General features: G+C 44.3%; 1 protein-coding gene across 3 annotated transcripts in view; it reads right to left on the reverse strand.

The window, feature by feature from the left end:
- The window catches only part of LOC112245008 (glutamate receptor ionotropic, kainate 2), a 230188-nt gene that overhangs the window by 94644 nt on the left and 114307 nt on the right, over positions 1 to 21237 (reverse strand). For all 3 annotated transcript variants that reach the window (XM_042309814.1, XM_042309807.1, XM_042309811.1), the window contains one exon: positions 258 to 401. In XM_042309814.1, the coding sequence (XP_042165748.1) occupies positions 258 to 401 (144 nt within the window). The remainder of the gene's footprint in view (positions 1 to 257; positions 402 to 21237) is intronic.

Here is a 21237-nt window from a genome sequence, read left to right on the forward strand (position 1 = left end):
GGTTGCAGTAGAAACAAAGCATTTCTCTTTCATTTACATTGATTTCTTTGATTGCCCCCCTGTCACCATCCAGCTTGTCTCTCTGAATGTCTCTCGTGTCTCTCTGTCCTATGTGTGTTGTAGGTGTTCCCTCGCTCTTTCATGCTCTCTCTCCTATGTGTGGGTAGGCTGTCTCTCTCTCTTTCGTTCTCTCTCTCCATGTCCATCCCTCCCCTGCCTGTCCAGTGGGCCAGTGTGTAATGTATAATACTACGTACCTCTTTGATGAGGGCCATGAATCTGTTCCCAAAGCGCCAGGGTTTGTGTCTGTTGCACTGTAGGGAGCTGACAGTGATCTGCTGAGACTGCTGCACGGCCACGGCCACCACGTGCACGGCATCGTACATGAGCGCAGCGTCCGTCTGGAAAACAACAGAGAGAATGTAGAATTTAAATGTTTTATATATACTGAACAAAGATATAAACGCAACATGCAAACAATTTCAAGGGTTTTACGGAGTTTCAGATCATATAAGGAATTCAGTCAATTGAATTAAATAACTTATGCCCTAATCTATGGAATTCACATGACTAGGCAGGAGCGCAGCCATGGGTGGACCTGGGAGGGCATAGGCACACCCACTGGGAAGCCAGGCCCAGCCAATCAGAATGAGTTTTTCCCCACAAAAGGGCTTTATTACAGACAGAAATACTCCTTTTATCAGCTCTCTCCGGGTGACTGGTATCAGATGATCCCGTTGACGAAAAGGCCGGATCTGGAGGTCCTGGACTGGGGTGGTTGCACCTGGTCTGTAGTTGAGAGGCCGGTTGGACGTACTGACAAATTCCCTAAAATGATGTTGGAGTCGGCTTATTTTAGAGAAATGAACATTACATTCACTGGCAACAGCTCTGGTAGACATTCCTGCAGTCAGCATGCCAATTGCACACTGCCTCAAAACCTGGGACATCTGTGACATTGTGTGACAAAACTGCACACTTTATGTTAGGTGGATGATTATCTCGGAAAAGGAGAAATGCTCACGAACAGGGATGTAAACAAGTGGCCAACATTTGAGAGAAATGTGCTTTCTGTGCATATGGACATTTCTGAAATCTTTTATTTTGGCTCAGGAAACATGGGACCAACACTTGTTGCGTTTATATTTTTGTTCAGTATAATTTCATCAGTCTGTTGTCCCCACTTGCTTCAAGATGTCCACCATTGTTCCTGTACCCAAGAAAACGAAGGTAACTGAACTAAATTACTATTGCCCCGTAACACCCACTTCTGTCATCATGAAGTGCTTTGAGAGGCTCGTTAAGGATCACATCACCTCTCCTATTCCTGACAGCCTAGGCCCACTACAATTTTCATACAGCCCTAAAAGATCCACAGATGACGCAATCGCCATTGAACTGCACAATGCCCTATCCCATCTGGACAAGAGGAATACCTATGTACAGTACATACAGTGCCTTCAGAGAGTATTCAAACCCCTTGACTTAATCCACATTTTGTGTTACAGCCTGAATTCAAAATGAATGACAAAGTAAAAACATGTTTTTAGACACTTTTGCAAATGTATTACAAATTAAATACAAAAATATATATTTTACATAATTATTCACACCCTGAGTTGATACATGTTAGAATCACAGCTGAGTCTTTCTGAGTAAATCTCTAAGACAAGGTTCCCCAACTGGTGGCCCTCTCTCCGAATCTGGCCTGCGGGTGTTTTATTTTGAAAGGTGAGTTTGTCTCCCAGTGTCTGGTGGAAAGCAGACTAAACCAGGTTTCTTCTAGGATTTTGCCTGTGCAAAGCTGAGAAATCCTGAGTTAGGAAGGACGCAACTGAGTTAGGAAGGATGCCTGTATCTTTGTAGTGACTTGGTGTATTGATACGCTATCCAAAGTGTTATTATATTATATTATTATTATTACCATGCTCAAAGGGATATTCAATGTCTCCTTTTTTTTACCCATCTACCAATAGGTGCCCTTCTTTATTGGGCATTGTAAAACCTCCCTGGTCTTTGTGGTTGAATCTGTGTTTGAAATTCACTGCTCAACTGATAATAACAGATAATTGTATGCGTGGGGTACAGAGATGAGGTAGTCATTGAAAAATCATGTTAAACACTATTATTGCACACATGGTACATCAACACAACTTATTATGTGACTTGTTAAGCACATTTTTACTTCTGAACTTATTTAGGCTTGCCATTTCACAGGGGTTCAATGCTTATTGACGCAAGACGTATCAGCTTTTTAATTTAAAAATGAATCTAAAAATATAATTCAACTTTGACATTATGGGGTATTGTGTGTAGGCCAGTGATAGAACATCTCAATGTAATCAATTTTAAAATCAGGTTGTAACAACAAAATGAGGAAAAACTCAATGGGTGTGAATACTTTCTGAACACATTGTACTGTTCACAGAAATGTCCTTGTTTTTGAAAGAAAAGCAAATTTTTTGTTCCTTACAATAACATAAAATTCATCACAAATACAGTGTACACATTGTTAATGTTGTAAATGACTATTGTAGCTGGAAACGGAAGATTTTTAATGGAATATCTACATAGGCGTACAGAGGCCCATTATCAGCAACCATCACTCCTGTGTTCCAATGGCACATTGTGTTAGCTAATCCAAGTGTATCACTTTAAAAGTCTAATTGATCATTAGAAAACACTTTTGCAATTATGTTAGCACAGCTGAAAACTGTTGTTGTGATTAAAGAAGCAATAAAACTGTCCTTCTTTAGACTTCAAATCAAATCAAATGTTATTGGTCACATACACATGGTTAGCAGATGTTAATGTGAGTGTAGCGAAATGTTTGTGCTTCTAGTTCCGACCGTGCAGTAATATCTAACAAGTGATCTAACAATTTCACAACAACAAAGGAATGAATAAGAATATGTACATATAAATATAAGAATGAGCGATGGCCGAACGGCATAGGCAAGATGCAGTAGATGGTATAGAGTACAGTATATACATATGAGATGAGTAATGTAGGGTATGTAAACATTATATAAAGTGCCATAGTTTTTAAGTGACTATTGACACAGTTATTACATCCAATTTTTTATTATTAAACTGGTTAGAGATTTGAGTCAGTATGTTGGCAGCAGCCACTCAATGTTAGTGATGGCTGTTTAACAGGCTGATGGCCTTGAGATAGAAGCTGTTTTTCAGTCTCTCGGTCCCAGCTTTGATGCACCTGTACTGACCTCGCCTTCTGGATGATAGCGGTGTGAACAGGCAGTGGCTCGGGTGGTTGTTGTCCTTGATGATCTTTTTTGCCTTCCTGTGACATCGGGTGGTGTAGGTGTCCTGGAGGGCAGATAGTTTGCCCACGGTGATGTGTTGTGCAGACCTACTACCCTCTGGAGAGCCTTACGGTTGTGGGCGGAGCAGTTGCCATACCAGGTGGTGATACAGCCCGACAGGATGCTCTCGATTGTGCATCTGTAAAAATTTGTGAGTGTTTTTGGTGACAAGCCAAATTTCTTCAGCCTCCTGAGGTTGAAGAGGCGCTGTTGCGCCTTCTTCACCACGCTGTCTGTGTGGGTGGACCATTTCAGTTTGTCCATGATGTGTACGCCGAGGAACTTAAAACTTTACACCTTCTCCACTACCGTCGATGTGGATATGGGGGTGCTTGTTGAGACTTGTTGAGCATCTGAAGCACCAGCATTTGTGGGTTCCATTACAGGCTCAAAATGGCACAAAACAAATAACCTTCTTCTTAAACTCATCAGTCTATTCTTGTTCTGAGAAATTATGTCTATTCCATGCGAGAAATTGCCAAGAAACTGAAGATCTCGATCTGTGTACTACCTGAAAAACTCCAGTCTCAACGTCAACAGTGAAGAGGAGATTCTGGGATGCTGGCCTTCTGGGCAGAGTTGTAAAGAAAAAGCAAATATCTATATATTCCATTAAAAAATCTGCCGTTTACAGCTTCAATAGTAATTTACAACATTAACAATGTCTACACTGTATTTCTGATCAATTTGATGTTATTTTAATGGACAAAAAAATGTTGCTTTCCTTTCAAAATCAAATCAATTTCTAAGTGACCCCAAACTTTTGAATGGTAGTGCATATATTTTACATTTTCCTCAAAGTAGTTACCAGTAGAGCCCAAGCTAGAAAGGGTGGGGAGGATCAAGTGCTGGTTCAGGTTTTTAGGGGGAAGCTACTTCCACCATTGGGTGTCAGGACAGAGAAGAGCTTGGACTCGGCTGAGCGGGAGCTTCCCTCCCATAGGGGTGGAAGGGCCAAGAGACCTGAGGTGGCAGAATGGAGTGCTCAGGTTGGGGTGTAGGGTTTGAGCATAGCCTGAAGGTAGGGAGGGGCAGATCCTCATGCTGTTCCATAATTAAGCACCATGGTCTTGTAATGGATGCGAGCTTCGACTGGAAGCCAGTGGAGTGTGCTGAGGAGCAGGGTGACATGGGAGAACTTGGGAAAGTTGAACACCAGGCGGGCTGCAGCATTCTGGATACAGGGATTTGATGGCACAAGGAGGGAGCCCAGCCAACTGAGAGTTACAGTAGTCTAGACGGGAGATGACAAATGCCTGGATTAGGACCTGCGCCACTTCCTGTGTGAGGTTGGGTCATAGTCTACGGATGTTGTAGAGCATGAACCTGCAGGAGCGGGTCACTGCTCTGATGTTTGTAGAGAAGGACAGGGTGACATCCAGGGTCATGCCAAGGTTCTTTGCACTCTGGGAGGGCGACACTGTGTAGTTGTCAACCGTGATGGAGAGGTCTTTGAGCGGGCAGACCTTCCCCAGGAGGAAGAGCAACTCTTCTTGTCAAGGTTGGTGCTTGAGGTGGTGGGTTGACATCCAAGTTGAGATATCTGCCAGGCACTTTATTACTGCACTGTTGGAGTCAGAAACAGAAGTGTTTTGCTGCACCTGCAATAAGATCTGAAAAAATATGTGTACGTGACCAATACAATTTGATTTGATTTTCACAGTCAATTGGATGCCTACGTCACAGCATCGGGCATGAGCGCAGTGTCTGTATGTGGAACAGAGAGACCATGTGTCATCACCGCATCACAAATCATCACATATTACTAGATCACACCACATGTATCAGTCTACAGATGTAGGATCTTAATATGAGTCAGTTTGCTACAGCAGGAAAATAATCCTGCAGCAACAAAATGTGAATTATTATGTGGATTTTAAGTCATTGAGATTTTTGTAGGGGTTGATACATTTTTCTTAAAGGGAAAATCAAGTCTGAAATCTCAAAACCGGAAATGACAAAATCCAGAAGCATTTTTAAACCTCAAATACACTACAAGTTTTACATTTTCTGCATTGCAGGAAAGTTCTCTTGCAACAGGGCGATCAAATAAAGATTCCACATCTGTTCATGAGAGCAACGTCTATCTGTGAAACAACAGAGAGAATGTGTCCTTATCATGTCATCACATCCCCGTCAATAGGCTACGTCACAACAACTCAGTGGGATGTCAACCATCAGAAATATGACAACAGCTTGAGTCTCCAACAAGAGAGACAATGTGTCATCATCCCTGCCAACCACATCACAGATCATTCATATCATCACATTATCACATCCCAGTCAATGGAATGTCTGTGTCATATAGATCTCATTTCATTGGGATGTCAACCATTCAAACTGTTGCATCCTCATGGCCTACCTAACTTGGTTGGACTGTGAGACTTCCATCATGAAAATACACAATGTTATTATAGGAAACAAAGAGAGAGGAGAGAAAGGAACAGGGAAGAGGGCAAGAAAAGCAAAGAAAGGGCTATTTTCTAATATGCCAAATAACCATGGTGACATGACATCTACAGCACACAGCACATTAGACAAACAATCATAAAAAGGTATGATAAACCCAGACATCTCTAATCTCTGAAAACACACTGCGTGTGTACCAAATGGCACCCTATTCCCTACATAGCGCCCCATGGGCCCTGGTCAAAAGCAATGTCCTATATAGGGAATAAGGTGGCATTTGGGACTCTCTCAGAATCTGCAGCTAACTCCTTCACTCTCTGTAATAATAAACGGCTGACAGTAAACAGAAGTGCGTAAGGAGACTGATATGAGAGCAACTTATCAGAGAGAAATGCCAGTCATCCACGCTCCAAGTTCCGCACCCCTAATTCCACAGTCCCTCAAAAAAATCTAATTAGTGTTTGTCTCGCTTGATTGGAAAGCAATCAAAATAGCTCCTTACGTTTGTTGTATGGAAATCATGACTGAGGGTTGCCGTTGGAAACCGCTGTCCTGCTGAATAAATCAGGACCTAAACCTATCATTTCTCCACCCTTGTCCCGATTGTTTGCCTGAAGCGGTTGTGACGGCAGTTTGGATGATAATATGGTGTTGTGGGTGGTTGCTGTCAGTGGTGTAATGGTGGGGGAGTTCAGGAATAAAATCGTGTGATTTTAATAATGTCTATTTTAAAAGGTGTTAATAAGAGGGAAGTGAAGCTGGACACCCTGGAGGACGGGGGGTGATGGAGTGGTGTGGTCGCCAGCTGCAGAGTGACAGTCTGTCTTTCCCTGAGGGGTGGAGGGGGTGAAGGATAGGAAAGGGACCATTCTCTGCTGTCCACACTGCCTCAGTAACTTCCCAGAGAGAAGTGTCTTTATAATCACTCTGGTGTAGTGTGGCACCTGTCAATCACAGTGCAGAGAAGGTGGGCCACAGAGTGGGCTGGCTGGGATGGGGAAGTGGGGAGGTTGGTTTAAGTCTGAGATGGGGGGCAAGGGGGACTGTGTGAATTTTGGCAACGGCTGCTTGAGTGCTTTTCTCTCTTTTCCCCAGTGCTGTGTGAGCCTCTGAAGAACCAAGCAGGCAGCAAGCCTTGCAAATGATTTAGCAACAGCGCCACTTCACTCTATAAACATCTCATTAAAATCAATTATGTCACTCCTGACTGAAATTAAAGCTAAACGCTTTAAAACCTGGCTTTTCCCTTGTGTCAGCCAGTATGAACATTACACCTGACGCTGTCTATTCTTCTGCCTCGTTCTTGCCTCCTTCTCTTCTCTCTCTTCTCCCCCGTCTCTGTCTACCGTCTATGTCTCTCTCTCTCATTCTCTTTCCTCATCTCTCTCTCTCTCTCTCATTCTCTTTCTTCATCTCTCTCTCTCTCATTCTCTTTCCTCATCTCTTTCTCTCATTCTCTTTCCTCATCTCTTTCTCTCTCATTCTCTTTCCTCATCTCTCTCTCTCTCATTCTCTCTCTCTCATTCTCTTTCCTCATCTCTCTCTCTATCTCTCTCATTCTCTTTCCTCATCTCTCTCTCTCTCATTCTCTTTCCTCATCTCTCTCTCTCTCTCTCTCTCTCTCTCTTTCTTCCTCTGTCTGTCTCTCTCTCTCTCATTCTCTTTCCTCATCTCTCTCTCTCTCATTCTCTTTCCTCATCTCTCTCTCTCTCTCTCTCTTATTTATTCAATATTTATTTAGATTTATGGATTTATAGATGTATTATTTATTTATTATTTAGATGTATTAAATATCCTAAACGGCAAGGCCTGACATGCTGCCTCCGAAGTTGGAAAGAGATTGGGTGGCATGGCCTAAAGCGGTGACGTGAGTGAGGTGGCTGCAGCCTTCAAGCCGGAGCTCTGGTGGTCACAGGGACGCGCTAGCACAGTCATGATGCTCTGGCTCTTTTGACTGGAACATAAACACCCTGAGAGAGGCGGGGCCACTGGAGAGAGGAGCAGCCAGGGGAAAAGGAAAGGCTGTAGAGAGCAGAGCAGCTATGAGACCAGGCAGCCACTGGCAACACATGCCCACTGAAAAGGCCCCATCACGCACCTGTATCAGAGGAAACCCCCACACTACCCTCACTCCCACTGGACACTTCAGTCTAGACACCCCTGAGTCATGCAGTATAGGCCTCATAGACATGGTTCTGTATGACACATTTTTTCCACATTTTGTTAAGTTCTAAAATGGATTAAATAAAAATAAATCCTCAGCAATCTACACACAGTACCCCATAACGACAAAGTGATTTGATATTTTTGCAAATGTATAAAAACCTGAACAGAAATACCTTATTTACGTAAGTATTCAGACCCTTCACTTTGAGACTCGAAATTGAGCTCAGGTGCATCCTGTTTCCATTGATCATCCTTGATTGGAGTCCAGCTGTGGTAATTTCAATTGATTGGACATGATTTGGAAAGGCACACACCTATCTACGTATATAAGGTTCCACAGTTGACAGTTTATGTCAGAGCAAAAACCAAGCCACGACGACGAAGGAATTGTCCGTAGAGCTCTGAGACAGGATTGTGTCAAGGCACAGATCTAGGGAACCAAAAATGTCTGCAGCATTGAAAGTCCCCAAGAACACAGTGGCCTCCGTCATTCTTAAATGGAAGAAGTTTGTAACCACCAAGACTCATCTTAGAGAATCAGAACAACAGTTTTCAGCTGTGCTAACATAATTGCAAAATTATTTTCTAATGATCAATTAGCCTTTTAAAATGATCAACTTGGGTTAGCGAACACAATGTACCATTGGAACACAGGAGGGATGGTTGCTGGTAATGGGCCACTGTACGCCTATGTAGATATTCCATTAAATATCTTCAGTTTCCAACTACAATAGTCATTTACAACAATAACAATGTCTACATGGTATTTCTGATCAATTTGATGTTATTTTAATGGACCGAAAATGTTTTTCTCTTTAAAAAACAAGGACATTTCTAAGTGACCCTAAACTTTTGAATGGTAGTGTATTAAAAAAATTAGCAACAATTTCTAAAAACCTGTTTTTGCTTTGTCAGTATGGGGTATATTGTGTAGATTGATGAGGGAAAATAACAATTTAATTAATTTTAGAATAAAGGGTCTGAATACATCACCACTCCAAACAAAGAACCTGCCCTCGCAATTCACAGATCATTTGGCTTCAGATGAAAAACTAAAATGCAGGAAACTAAGTTAAATGAAAATTAAACCATTCATTCATTACTTAACATGCTAATTATTTAATTTCGTTTTTAAATCACACATATAATAATGAGTCTGATCTGACTATTCCCAAAAGTCCCAAGACCTACTATTAAAGAAAATAAAGATAAGACTAAAGAAAAATGTGGATGTGTCATTTATCTCCTCAATGAAGTTAAACTAGGATGTGTCATTTATCTCCTCAATGAAGTTAAACTAGGATGTGTCATTTATCCCCTCAATGAAGTTAAACTAGGATGTGCCATTTATCCCCTCAATGAAGTTAAACTAGGATGTGTCATTTATCCCCTCAATTAAGTTCATTAGTGTTGGAGGACGAGCCAGATTAAGGCAGCAGTGGGCTGGATGATGATGGTTATGTGTGTTGGCAGGGTTATCTTTTATTTGGAGGCTAGGCTAGTCGTCTGGGTGCTGGTGTTGTTTTGTCTGCGCTGTAATGCCATGTGATGCGTAGGGCCCCCGGGGGGCCTCTGGCTCTCCAGCCTCTCTGATTAAAATCTGTCTCTGACCAGCCTGAGCTGAGGCCCCGGGTCTGTGTCTCCTCACCCTCTCTCCCCTCTCACTCACACCTAAATCACCATGACATTCCCCCTTCCCTCCACCTCTCTCTCTCTCAACCCCCCCCACACACACAAACACCAAGCTCCTCTGTTCTGCCGTGTTGTACTGCCATGTTGTTGTAGGCCTTACTGCGGAGAACTAGAGGGATGTCTAATTGTGTAGGCAATCGTGACAATGCATATTCCTGTGAAATTGAGAGTTAGATAAAATGAGTCCTGGTGTTGATATGAGATCGGTGTGTCTGTGTTTCAGATATCCTGACTACACCCTGCTCATCCAGGTAACATACTCAGTATGAGCAGAGTGAGCCCCCTCCAATCCATCCGTTCCTCCCTCCTCTACTCTTTCTCTACACTTCTAGTCTCTCCATCAGCTCCAATTCTCCACAGCTCACAGGCCCAGGCCCAATAACACATACACACACACAGCCAGCTTCTTGTTGATAAGTAAGTAAACTTAAATAAGGGCTCTTTATTGAGCTAAATTAATCATAAAATTGGCCAGTCTCTGGGTGTTATTGTGGGCTGGCATGTTGAGTAAGGAGTTTGTTACGGGTATGTGGCAGCCTAGGGTGAGTGAAGGTGAAACCTGAGGGACTTACTCAATGACTACAGCTTTCAATTAACCCTGGCTGTTGTCGGCATGGCCAGCTGCAGTGCATTATGGGACTGCGGAGGTCCTCGGGAGGAGACACAGAGGAGGGGCCAAACTACAGGTAATTTAAATGTATCCATGGCACCACGGAAGGTTTCTCTCTCAGTATGTATAAACCCCTTGATGTATGTTAGATGTTTCTATTCTATTGAACAACCTGAATACTGTTTTGTGGCTGTTCAACACTATCAAATAGTATAGTAAACATTAAACAGTGTTTAAACAACTCAGAGACTGGTTGTGGTTGTGGTTAGGGCAGAGAGTGTGTGTGTGTGTGTGTGTGCGTGTAATGACAATATTACAATGGAAGTTGTCTCTCCATCTCCCTCTATCTCTCTCCCCCCCTCTCTCTTTCTCTCCGCCCCATTACCATCTGAAACATATTATGCCAGGAAATTAGTCTTGAAGATGACTGGCTGGTGATTGCCAACAACTGTGTGCATGTGTGTGTGTGTGTGCAAACACAACTCACAAATCTCCAAGTTAGCGACCCTAATGTGTAGAGATGACTGGGTGATGAGAACAGGGCCTCTGGTCCACTCCAGCCCACCATCATGGCTGTCTGTTGATCCTGGTTAGGCATCTCTTGAACATGCTCATGTACCTCAATGAACCCTGCTACATGTTCAACAAGCTTCCTCTCACACACACACCGACCAAATGTCAGGATTCTCATCCTACACACAAAACATGCTGTTTTCCTACTAATATATACATATCCACATGTTGTTCTCACCTCAAATTCTCAGATTATGGCCATCTCACAGAATGTTGAATTACCAAGAAAATGACACAACAAACAAAATGCCATTATTTAAATCATGAAAGGATTTGGGCAAATATTTACATTATGTATGTATATCAAGAGATTCTGAATATAGCAAAGACTAGTATTTGACAGTTTACCAAAGATCTCAAGGAACTATAGCAAACATAAACCATGAAAAAACACAATAGCGATGTAGATGTCCTGTACTCCCTGTTCACCCATGACTGTGTGGCCAAACACAACTCCAAAACCATCATTAAGTTTGCTCACGACACAACAGTGATAGGCCTGATCACCGACAACGATGACACAGCCTATAGGGAGGAGGTCAGAGAATTGGCAGTGTGGTGCCAGGACAACATCCTCTCCCTCAATGTGAGCAAGACAAAGGAGCTGATCGTGGACTACAGGAAAAAGCGGGTCGAACAGGCCCCCATTAACGTCGACGGGACTGTAGTGGAGCGGGTTGAGAGTTCCTTGGTGTCCACATCACCAACAAACTATCGTGGTCCAAACATACCAAGACAGTCGTGAAGAGGGCACGACAAAACCTTTTTCCCCTCAGGAGACTGAAAAGATTTGGCATGGGTCCCCAGATCCTCAAAAAAGTTGTACAGCTGCACCATCGAGAGCATCCTGACCGGTTGCATCACCACCTGGCATGGCTACTGCTCGGCATCTGACCATAAGGCGCTACAGAGGGTAGTCAGTACGGCCAAGTACATCACTGGGGCCAAACTTCCTGCCATCCAGGACCTATATAATAGGTGGTGTCAGAGGAAAGTCCATAAAATTGTCAGAGACTCCAGTCACCCAAGTTATGGACTGTTTTCTCTGCTACCGCATGGCAAGCGGTACCTGAGCGCCAGGTCTAGAACCAAAAGGCTCCTTAACAGCTTCTACCCCCAAGCCATAAGGCTGCTGAACAATTAATCAAATACCCACCGGACTATTTACATTGACACCCCCCCCCCACCTCCATTTGTTTTTACACTGCTGCTACTCGCTGTTTATCATCTAAGCATAGTCACTTCACCCCTACCTACATGTATAAATTACCTCAACTTGAATTTGAATTGATTTGGTAAACAAAACTGTCTTTGAGTAGAGAATGGCAGCATCATATACACCAGTACATCATACTACTGTACAGCACTACAGCCAGTAGCAACAGTCTTTCAATGAAGAAATACATCATATTATGCACCATACTACCTATACCATTAGCTCCACAACACAGCACTACAGCCTGCAGCCTCATTACTACAGTGTTACAGCCATGCACTGTACAGCTTTAGACATTAACAGTGAAGTGATGATTTCTTCATCTCTATTATCTTCTCATGGAGCCCATAGTTACCTTGGAGAGATGGATCTCTTCCTATTTAAATTCATTAGCAAAGCCGTAATAGATTCCTTTAATTATTATTATATTCAGTGGAGTCCTCCTTCCATTCTCCTCCACCAGATTAGGCCACTTTTCCACAGAGTGTGATATGATATTATTTTTAATCCATTTCTCTATAATACACCACTGTGTGTTTCTCCCTCTCTCTCTGCCTTCCCTTCTTCCCTTCCTTCCTCAGGCTTTTTTTTGCTGCTAGTCTGAAACAAGGCCCTGATTAAATGGAGACAATGATGCAAGTTTCAATTGTGAAAATAGAAGAGCTAATCCTCTGCTCCAGATTTCCTCAGGGTGGGAAGATTGAAGACTGCCGAGGGAACCTCTTTGGAAGTATTCATGCTAGAAATATCTGTCTGCAGGAATCGGAGGCATGTTTCTTAGTGATCTGTGTCAGATAGACTGACAGTATGGGCACACACTGGACTCTGTCCACACACTCACACATACTTACACTGACACCCCGACGAACACACACACACATTACAAATGCCCACACTGTCACGTTCTGACCTTTATTTCCTTTGTTTTGTCTTTAATTAGTATGATCAGCCTTACGCATGGTGTCCCCGGTTTGCCAGCACAGCCCAGTGCGGGTTATTCCACCTCGTCGCACTGGCCTGGCTACGGGGAGCATTCAACCAGGTAAGGTTGGGCAGGCTCAGTGCTCAAGAGCTCCAGTGTGCCTGCACGGTCCGGTCTACTAAGTGCCACCTCCACACACCAGCCCTGCGGTGAAACCCCCGCACCAGGCTGTCTCTCCGTCTTCTGCCTACAGGTGTTCCCGCCTGTCCAGCGCTGTTAGAGCCTTCCTCCTCTCCAGCTCTGCCAGAGTCTCCCATCTGTCCTGAGCTGCCAGAGTCTCCCGTCTGTCCTGAGCTGCCAGAGTCTCCCGTCTGTCCTGAGCCACCAGAGTCTCCCGTCTGTCCTGAGCCGCCAGAGTCTCCCGTCTGTCCTGAGCCGCCAGAGCCTCCCGTCTGTCCTGAGCCGCCAGAGCCGCCAGTCAGCCAGGAGCCGCCAGAGCCGCCAGCCAGCCAGGAGCCGCCAGAGCCGTCAGCCAGCCAGGGGCCGCCAGAGCCGCCAGTCAGCCAGGAGCTGCCAGAGCCGTCAGCCAGCCAGGAGCTGCCAAAGCCGTCAGTCAGCCAGGCGATGCCAGAGTCGCCCTTCACTCCGGAGCTGCCGGAGTCTCCCGCCTGTCCCGCGCCGCCGGAGTCTCCCGCCTATCCGGCGCTGCCGGAGTCTCTCGCCTGTCCGGCGCTGCCGGAATCTCCCGTCCATGCGGGACCCATTTCTAGGGTCCCCAGTCCGAGGTCGGCGGCGAGGGTCGCCGTGTTTAGGAGGCCATAGAGGTGGACAATGAGGCGGAGAAAAACTGTGGTAAAGTGGGGTCCACGTCCCGCGCCAGAGCCGCCACCGCGGACAGGTGCTCACCCAGACCCTCCCCTATAGGTTCAGGTTTTGGGGCCGGAGTCCGCACCTTTGGGGGGGGGTACTGTCACGTTCTGACCTTTATTTCCTTTGTTTTGTCTTTATTTAGTATGGTCAGGGCGTGAGTTGGGGTGGGCAGTCTATGTTTGTTTTTCTATGTTTGGTTTCTGTTTCGGCCTAGTATGGTTCTCAATCAGAGGCAGGTGTCGTTAGTTGTCTCTGATTGAGAATCATACTTAGGTAGCCTGGGTTTCACTGTTGGTTTGTGGGTGTTTGTTTTCCGTGTGTGTGTTTGTTGCCACACGGTACTGTTTCGGTTTCGTTCGTTTCACGTTTATTGTTTTGTAGTGTTCAGTTTATGTCTTTAAATAAACGTTATGGACACTTACCACGCTGCGCATTGGTCCGCCGATCCTTCTCGCTTCTCCTCTTCAGAAGAGGAGGAGGAATGCCGTTACACACACATACAGTTGAAGTCAGAAGTTTACATACACTTAGGTTGGAGTCATTAAAACTTGTTTTTCAACCACTCCACAAATTTCTTGTTTACAAACTATAGGTTTGGCAAGTCGGTTAGGACATCTACTTTGTGCATGACTCAAGTAATTTTTCCAACAATTGTTTACAGACAAATTATTTCACTTATAATTCACTGTATCACAATTCCAGTGGGTCAGAGGTTCAGCAAGTTCACTGTGCCTTTAAACAGCTTGGATATTTCAGAAAATGATGTCATGGCTTTAGAAGCTTCTGATAGGCTAATTGACATCATTTGAGTCAATTGGAGGTGAACTTGTGGATGTATTTCAAGGTCTACCTTGAAAATCAGTATTTTGGAACATGGGAAAATCTAAAGAAATCAGCCAAGACCTCAGAAAAAAATTGTAGACCTCCACAAATCTAGTTCATCCTTGGGAGCAACTTCCAAACGCCTGAAGGTACCACGTTCATCTGTACAAAACAATAGTACGAGGGTGTTAACACCATGGGACCACGCAGTCGTCATACTGCTCAGGAAGTACATGCATTCTGTCTCCTAGAGATGAAACATACTTGTGTGAAAAGTGCAAATCAATCCCAGGGCAACAGCAAAGGATCTTGTGAAGATGCTGGAGGAAACAGGTACAAAATTCTCTATATCCACAGTAAAACGAGTCCTATAATGACATAACCTGAAAGGCTGCTCAGCAAGGAAGAAGCCACTGCTCCAAAACTGCCATAAAAAAGCCAGACTACGGTTTGCAACTGCACATGGGGACAAAGATCATACTTTTTGGAGAAATGTCCTCTGGTCTGATGAAAAAAAATAGAACTGTTTGGCCATAATGACCTTCGTTATGTTTGGAGGAAAAAGGGGGAGGCTTGCAAGTCGAAGAACTCCATCCCAACCGTGAAGCACGGGGGTGGCAGCATCATGTTGTGGGGGTGCTTTGCTGTAGGAGGGACTGGTGCACAATAGATGGCATCATGAGGGGGGAAATTTTGTGGATATTTTGAAGCAACATCTCAAGACATCAGTCAGGAAGTTAAAGCTTGGTCGCAAATGGGTCTTCCAAATGGACAATGACCCCAAGCATAATTCTAAAGTTGTGGCAAAATGGCTTAAGGACACCAAAGTGAAGATATTGGAGTGGCCATCACAAAGCCCTGACGACGATGCTATAGAACATTTGAGGGAAGAACTGAAAAGGAAGCCTACAAATCTGACTCAGTTAAACCAGCTCTGTCAGGAGGAATGGACCAAAATTCAACCAACTTGTTGTGGGAAGCTTGTGGAAGGCTACCTGAAACGTTTGACCCAAGTTAAACCATTTAAAGGCAATGCTACCAAATACTAATTGAGTGTATGTAAACCTCTGACCCACTGGGAATGTGATGAAAGAAATAAAAGTTGAAATAAATCATTCTCGCTAATATTATTCTGATATTTCACATTGTTGAAATAAAGTGCTGATCCTGACTGACCTAAGACAGGGAATGTTTACTAGGATTAAATGTCAGGAATTGTGAAAAGCTGAGTTTAAATGTATTTGGCTAAGGCGTATGTAAACTTTCAACTTCAACTGTATAACATGTGCACACATTCATTCTGACCCCACACAAACACTCACACACACACACACACACTTTCACAATCCTGTTGCCTAGTCTCTTTACCCCCACTATATGTACATAGCTACTGTACCTCAATTACCTCGTACCACTGCCCCTCGACTCAGTACTGGTATTTTTACACACTTTTGTTATTCGTTATTCACTGTGTATTTATTCCGCACGTCACTATTTAAATTGTGTTTTACATTTTTGCATTGTATTTCACTTTTACTCCACACCTGTTGTTTATGAAGCAGGTGATAAAATGTGATTTGATTTGATTTGAATTGATCTGTAGGCTTGCATTTTTTGTGTTACTATAATAAGTTTAAATAATGTACACAATAAGCCTTGCATTCATGTATTCCATGGACAGTGTGTGTGTGTGTGTGTGTGTGTGTGTGTGTGTGTGTGTGTGTGTGTGTGTGTGTGTGTGTGTGTGTGTGTGTGTGTGTGTGTGTGTGTGTGTGTGTGTGTGTGTGTGCGTGTGTGTGTGTGTGTGTGCGTGTGTGTGTGTGTGTGTGCGTGTGTGTGTGTGTGTGTGTGTGTGTGTGTGTGTGTGTGTGTGTGCGTGTGTGTGTGTGTGTGTGTGTGTGTGCGTGTGTGTGTGTGTGTGTGTGTGTGTGTGTGTGTGTGTGTGTGTGCATCTGTGTGTGTGCGTGCGTGTGTGCATCTAGTGTATACAATACGTGTGAACTCATCTCTCCAAACTCTGTCATGGAGGAAGTCAATTCAAGACGAGACCCTTTTTTCCTCTGGAATAGTTATAGTGTTGATTTACTGCTGGACCGTAGCTCTGTGTGGCTTTCAGGAAGGCCTCTCAATAGCAGTAACTGATCTGCTCTTCTTCCTCCATATGTAATCACAGAAGCCTTTCATTTGTGATACAATCAAATCAAATCACATTGTATTAGTCACATACACATGGTCAGCAGATATTATTGTGAGTATAGCGAAATGCTTGTGCTTCTAGTTCCGACAGAGCAGTAATATCTATCAAGTAATCTAACAATTCCACAACAACTACCTAATACACACAAATCTAAGTAAGGGATGGAATAAGAATATATACATATAAATATATGGATGAGCGATAGGCAAGATAGGCAAGATAGGCAAGATAGGCAAGATGCAATAGCTGGTATAAAATACCGTATATACTGGTACATATGAGATGAGTAATGCAAGATATGTAAACATTATTAAAGTGACTAGTGATCCATTTATTAAAGTGGCCAATGATTTCAAGTCTGTATGTAGGCAGTAGCCTCTCTGTGTTAGTGACGGCTGTTTAACAGTGATGGTCTTGAGATGGAGGCTATTTTTCAGTCTCTCGGTCTCAGCTTTGATGCACCTGTACTGACCTAGCCTTCTGGATGGTAGCGGGGTGAAAAGGCAGTGGCTCCGTTGGTTGTTGTCCTTATTTTTGGCCTTCCTGTGACAACAGGTGCTGTAGGTGTCCTGGAGGGCAGATAGTTTAACCCCGCTGATACGTTGTGCAGACCGCACTTCCCTCCGGAGAGCCTTGCATTTGTGGGCAGTGCAGTTGCCGTACCAGGCGGTGATACAGCCCGACAAAATGCTCTCAATTGTGCATCTGTAAAGGTTTGTGAGGGTTTTAGGTGGCAAGCCAAATTTCTTCAGCCTTCTTCACCACACTGTGTGGGTGGACCATTTCAGTTTGTCCGTGATGTGTACGCCAAGGAACTTAAAACTTTCCACCTTCTCCAGTTGTGTCCCGTCGATGTGGATAGGGATTGCTCCCTCTGCTGTTTTCTAAAGTCCACAATCATCTCCTTTGTTTTGTTGACGTTGAGTGAGAGGTTGTTTTCCTGACACCACACTCTGAGTGCCCTCACCTCCTCTCTATAGACTGTCTCGTCGTTGTTGGTGATCAAGCCTACTACTGTTGTGTCGTCTGCAAACTTGATGATTGAGTTGGAGGCGTGCATGGCCACGCAGTCATGGGTGAACAGGGAGTACAGGAGTGGGCTGAGCACGTACCCTTGTGGGCCCCCAGTGTTGAGGATCAGAGAAGTGGAGATGTTGTTTCCTACCTTCACCACCTGAGGGCGGCCCATCAGGAAGTCCAGGACCCAAATGCACGGGGCGGGGTTGAGACCCAGGGCCTCAAGCTTAATGATGAGCTTGGAGGGTGCTATGGTGTTGAATGCTGAGCTGCAGTCAATGAACACCATTCTTACATAGGTATTCCTCTTGTCCAGATGGGATAGGGCAGTGTGCAGTGTGATGGCATTTGCATCGTCTGTGGACTTATTGAGGCGGTATGCAAAATTAAGTGGGTCTAAGGTGGCAGGTAAGGTGGAGGTGATATGATCCTTGACTAGTCTCTCAAAGCACTTCATGATGACAGAAGTGAGTGCTACAGGGCGATGGTCATTTTGTTCAGTTACCTTTTCCTTTTTGGGTACAGGAACAATGGTGGCTGTCTTGAAGCATGTGGGGACAGCAGACTGGGATAGGGAGAACATGTCCATAAACACACCAGCCAGCTGGTCTGCACATGCTCTAAAGACACAGCTAGGGATGCCTTCTGGGCCAGCAGCATAACATATAAACATTTAAATGTCTTACGTCGGACACGGAGAAGGAGAGGGAGAGCCCGCAGTCCTTGGTAGCGGGCCGTGTCGGGGGCATTGTATTATCCTCAAAGTGGGAAAAGAAGGTGTTTAGTTTGACTGGAAGCAAGACGTGTCGTGGCTGGTTTTCTTTTAGTAGTCCGTGATTGCCTGTAGATCCTGCCACATACGTCTCGTGTCTGAGCCATTGAATTGCGACTCCACTTTGTCCCTATACCAGCATTTTGCTTGTTTGATTGCCTTGCGGAGTGATTAACTACACTGTTTGTATTCGGCCATATTCCCAGTCATCTTTCCATAGTTAAATGTACGGGTAGGCGCTTTCAGTTTTGTGCAAATGCTGCCACCTATCCACGGTTTCTGGTTAGGTTTGGTTTTAATAGTCACAGTGGGTACAACATCTCCAATGCACTTTCTTATAAACTCACTCACCAAATCAGCATATAAATCAATATTATTCTCTAAGGCTACCCGGAACAACAAAACCATTTTGAAGTGTGGATTCCGACTGGTCAGACCAGCGTTGAATAGTTCTTGTCACAGGTACATCCTTTTTGAGTTTCTTCCTATCGGAAGGGAGGAGCAAATTGGAGTCGTGGTCAGATTTGCCAAAAGGAGGGCGGGGGAGGGCATTGTATGTATCGCGGAAGATATAGTAGCAGTGATCCAGTGTATTGCTCGCACGAGTGCTACAATCAATATGCTTATAGAATTTAGGTAGGCTTGTTCTCAAATTTGCTTTGTTAAAATCCCCAGCTACCATAAATGCAGCTTGAGGGGGGATATACACGGCTGTGACAATAACCGGCGAGAATTATATTGGGAGATAATACAGTCAGTATTTGATTGTGAGGAATTCTGGGTCAGGTGAACAAAAGGACTTGAGTTCCTGTAAATTGTTATGATTACACCATGGGTTTTTAAACATGAAGCATACGGCTCCGACAACATATCCCGAGAGAGCCATGTTTCCGTGAAACAGAGTATGTTATTATCCCTGGTGTCTCTCTGGAAAGCAACCCTTGCCCTAATGTCATCGACAGTACCTTGTTATCTAGCGACTGGAAATTAGTGAGTAATATACTCGGAAGCGGTGGGTGGTGTGCTCGCCTCCGAAGAAGGACCAGAAGGCCGCTCCGTCTCCCTCTTCTGTGGCGACGTTGTTTTAGGTCGGCCCCTGGAATCAGATCAAATGCCCTGGCTGGTGGTGCGAACAAATGATCGGAAAATTTGTATTCCTGGTTGTCATGTTGGTAAGTTGACGTCATTCTGATCTCCAGGCCTCGAGTCAACAACAATAAAGCCTTAAAACCCTCTGTCTGTCTATGGATAGCAGCTCTATATCACTGTAGTCAGCTACCTTAGAACCTCTCTCTGTCTATGGATAGCAGCTCTATGTTACTGTAGTCAGCTACCTTAGAACCTCTGTCTGTCTATGGATAGCAGCTCTATGTCACTGTAGTCAGCTACCTTAGAACCTCTGTCTGTCTATGGATAGCAGCTCTATGTCACTGTAGTCAGCTACCTTAGAACCTATGTCTGTCTATGGATAGCTTACTTACTTACTCCTCGTTGCTCTCTAAGGAAAACAAGGCCACAACAGTCTAAGTATATCAACACAATGTGACTGTGATAATCCAATGGAACATTAAAGTCCTTTGTCTGTTTGTTGACAGCATAATGTAGCTTTGGCACACATCACAATAACCAACAGAAAAGACCCATGAAAAAAGAAACAGATGGAAAAGGGAAAAATGTGGACCTCGATAATCCGCCATTGAGAAATACAAAGTACAACCATCTAAATATAGCCCCTACTGCTGACACTGACACTGTAATAACGGTTCACAGTTTAGAATATTGTCTGTAAGCCACAATAGAGAAATGGTCAGACACACATCTAATAGTAAATGCTCTGCTATCTATGATAAACCCATTCACCAGACACAGAACAGCCTCTTCCTGTCACTGAAACCTAAACAGAGGAGAGAGAGAGAGAAAAAAACAATTAGCCGAGAAGTCCCTGGGATCATAAGTAATAATTTGATTGAAATTAAGTGACAGGTTTAACAAGCAGGGATAATTTCACATTTTCTTTCTTCCTGGGGAAATCTGCCCTTTAATTGGGTTTGCAGGGCCTCATTGTTTGGCAAACAGTCCTAAAGCATACCGAGACCCAGGCTGCCACTGTGTCTCATTATCCTCCACACAGTCTCAGTGTCACATTCCCCCGTCTCCCACCAACTCTCCATCTGGCTATCCCTCTTTCTCTCTCTCCTTCTCACTCCCACCATCTCTCTGTCTGCCCCTCCATCGCTCTCTTGCTCTTTCGATCTCTCTTTCTCTTACTCTTTCTCTCTCTTCTTTCTCTCTCCTTTTCCATCCTCTCACGAGCTCACGCGCCCAAGCACACTGATGAATGTGTATGTTTCCCCTTCTTTGACTGTGATAGCACTACTAAGACTGCTACCTGGTATCTGTTGGTATTTGTTTCTGGGTCTATGGGTTTTATTAAACAGGAAAAACAAATCATTCAATTCTGGTCCACCATTACAGCCTGTTACCGCACACCAGAATCAGACACAATGTCTGTGTGAAGCGAACGTGAAAAGCTCTTCCCCTCTCTCCCTCTATTCCTCTTCCCCTCTCTCTCCCTCTTCCCCTCTGTCCCTCTCTCCCCTTCTATCCCTCTTCCCCTCTCTCCCTCTCTCTCTTCCCCACTCTCC

This window comes from Oncorhynchus tshawytscha, linkage group LG03 (genome assembly GCF_018296145.1).
Source record: "Oncorhynchus tshawytscha isolate Ot180627B linkage group LG03, Otsh_v2.0, whole genome shotgun sequence".
NCBI classification, from domain to species: Eukaryota; Metazoa; Chordata; class Actinopteri; order Salmoniformes; family Salmonidae; genus Oncorhynchus; species Oncorhynchus tshawytscha.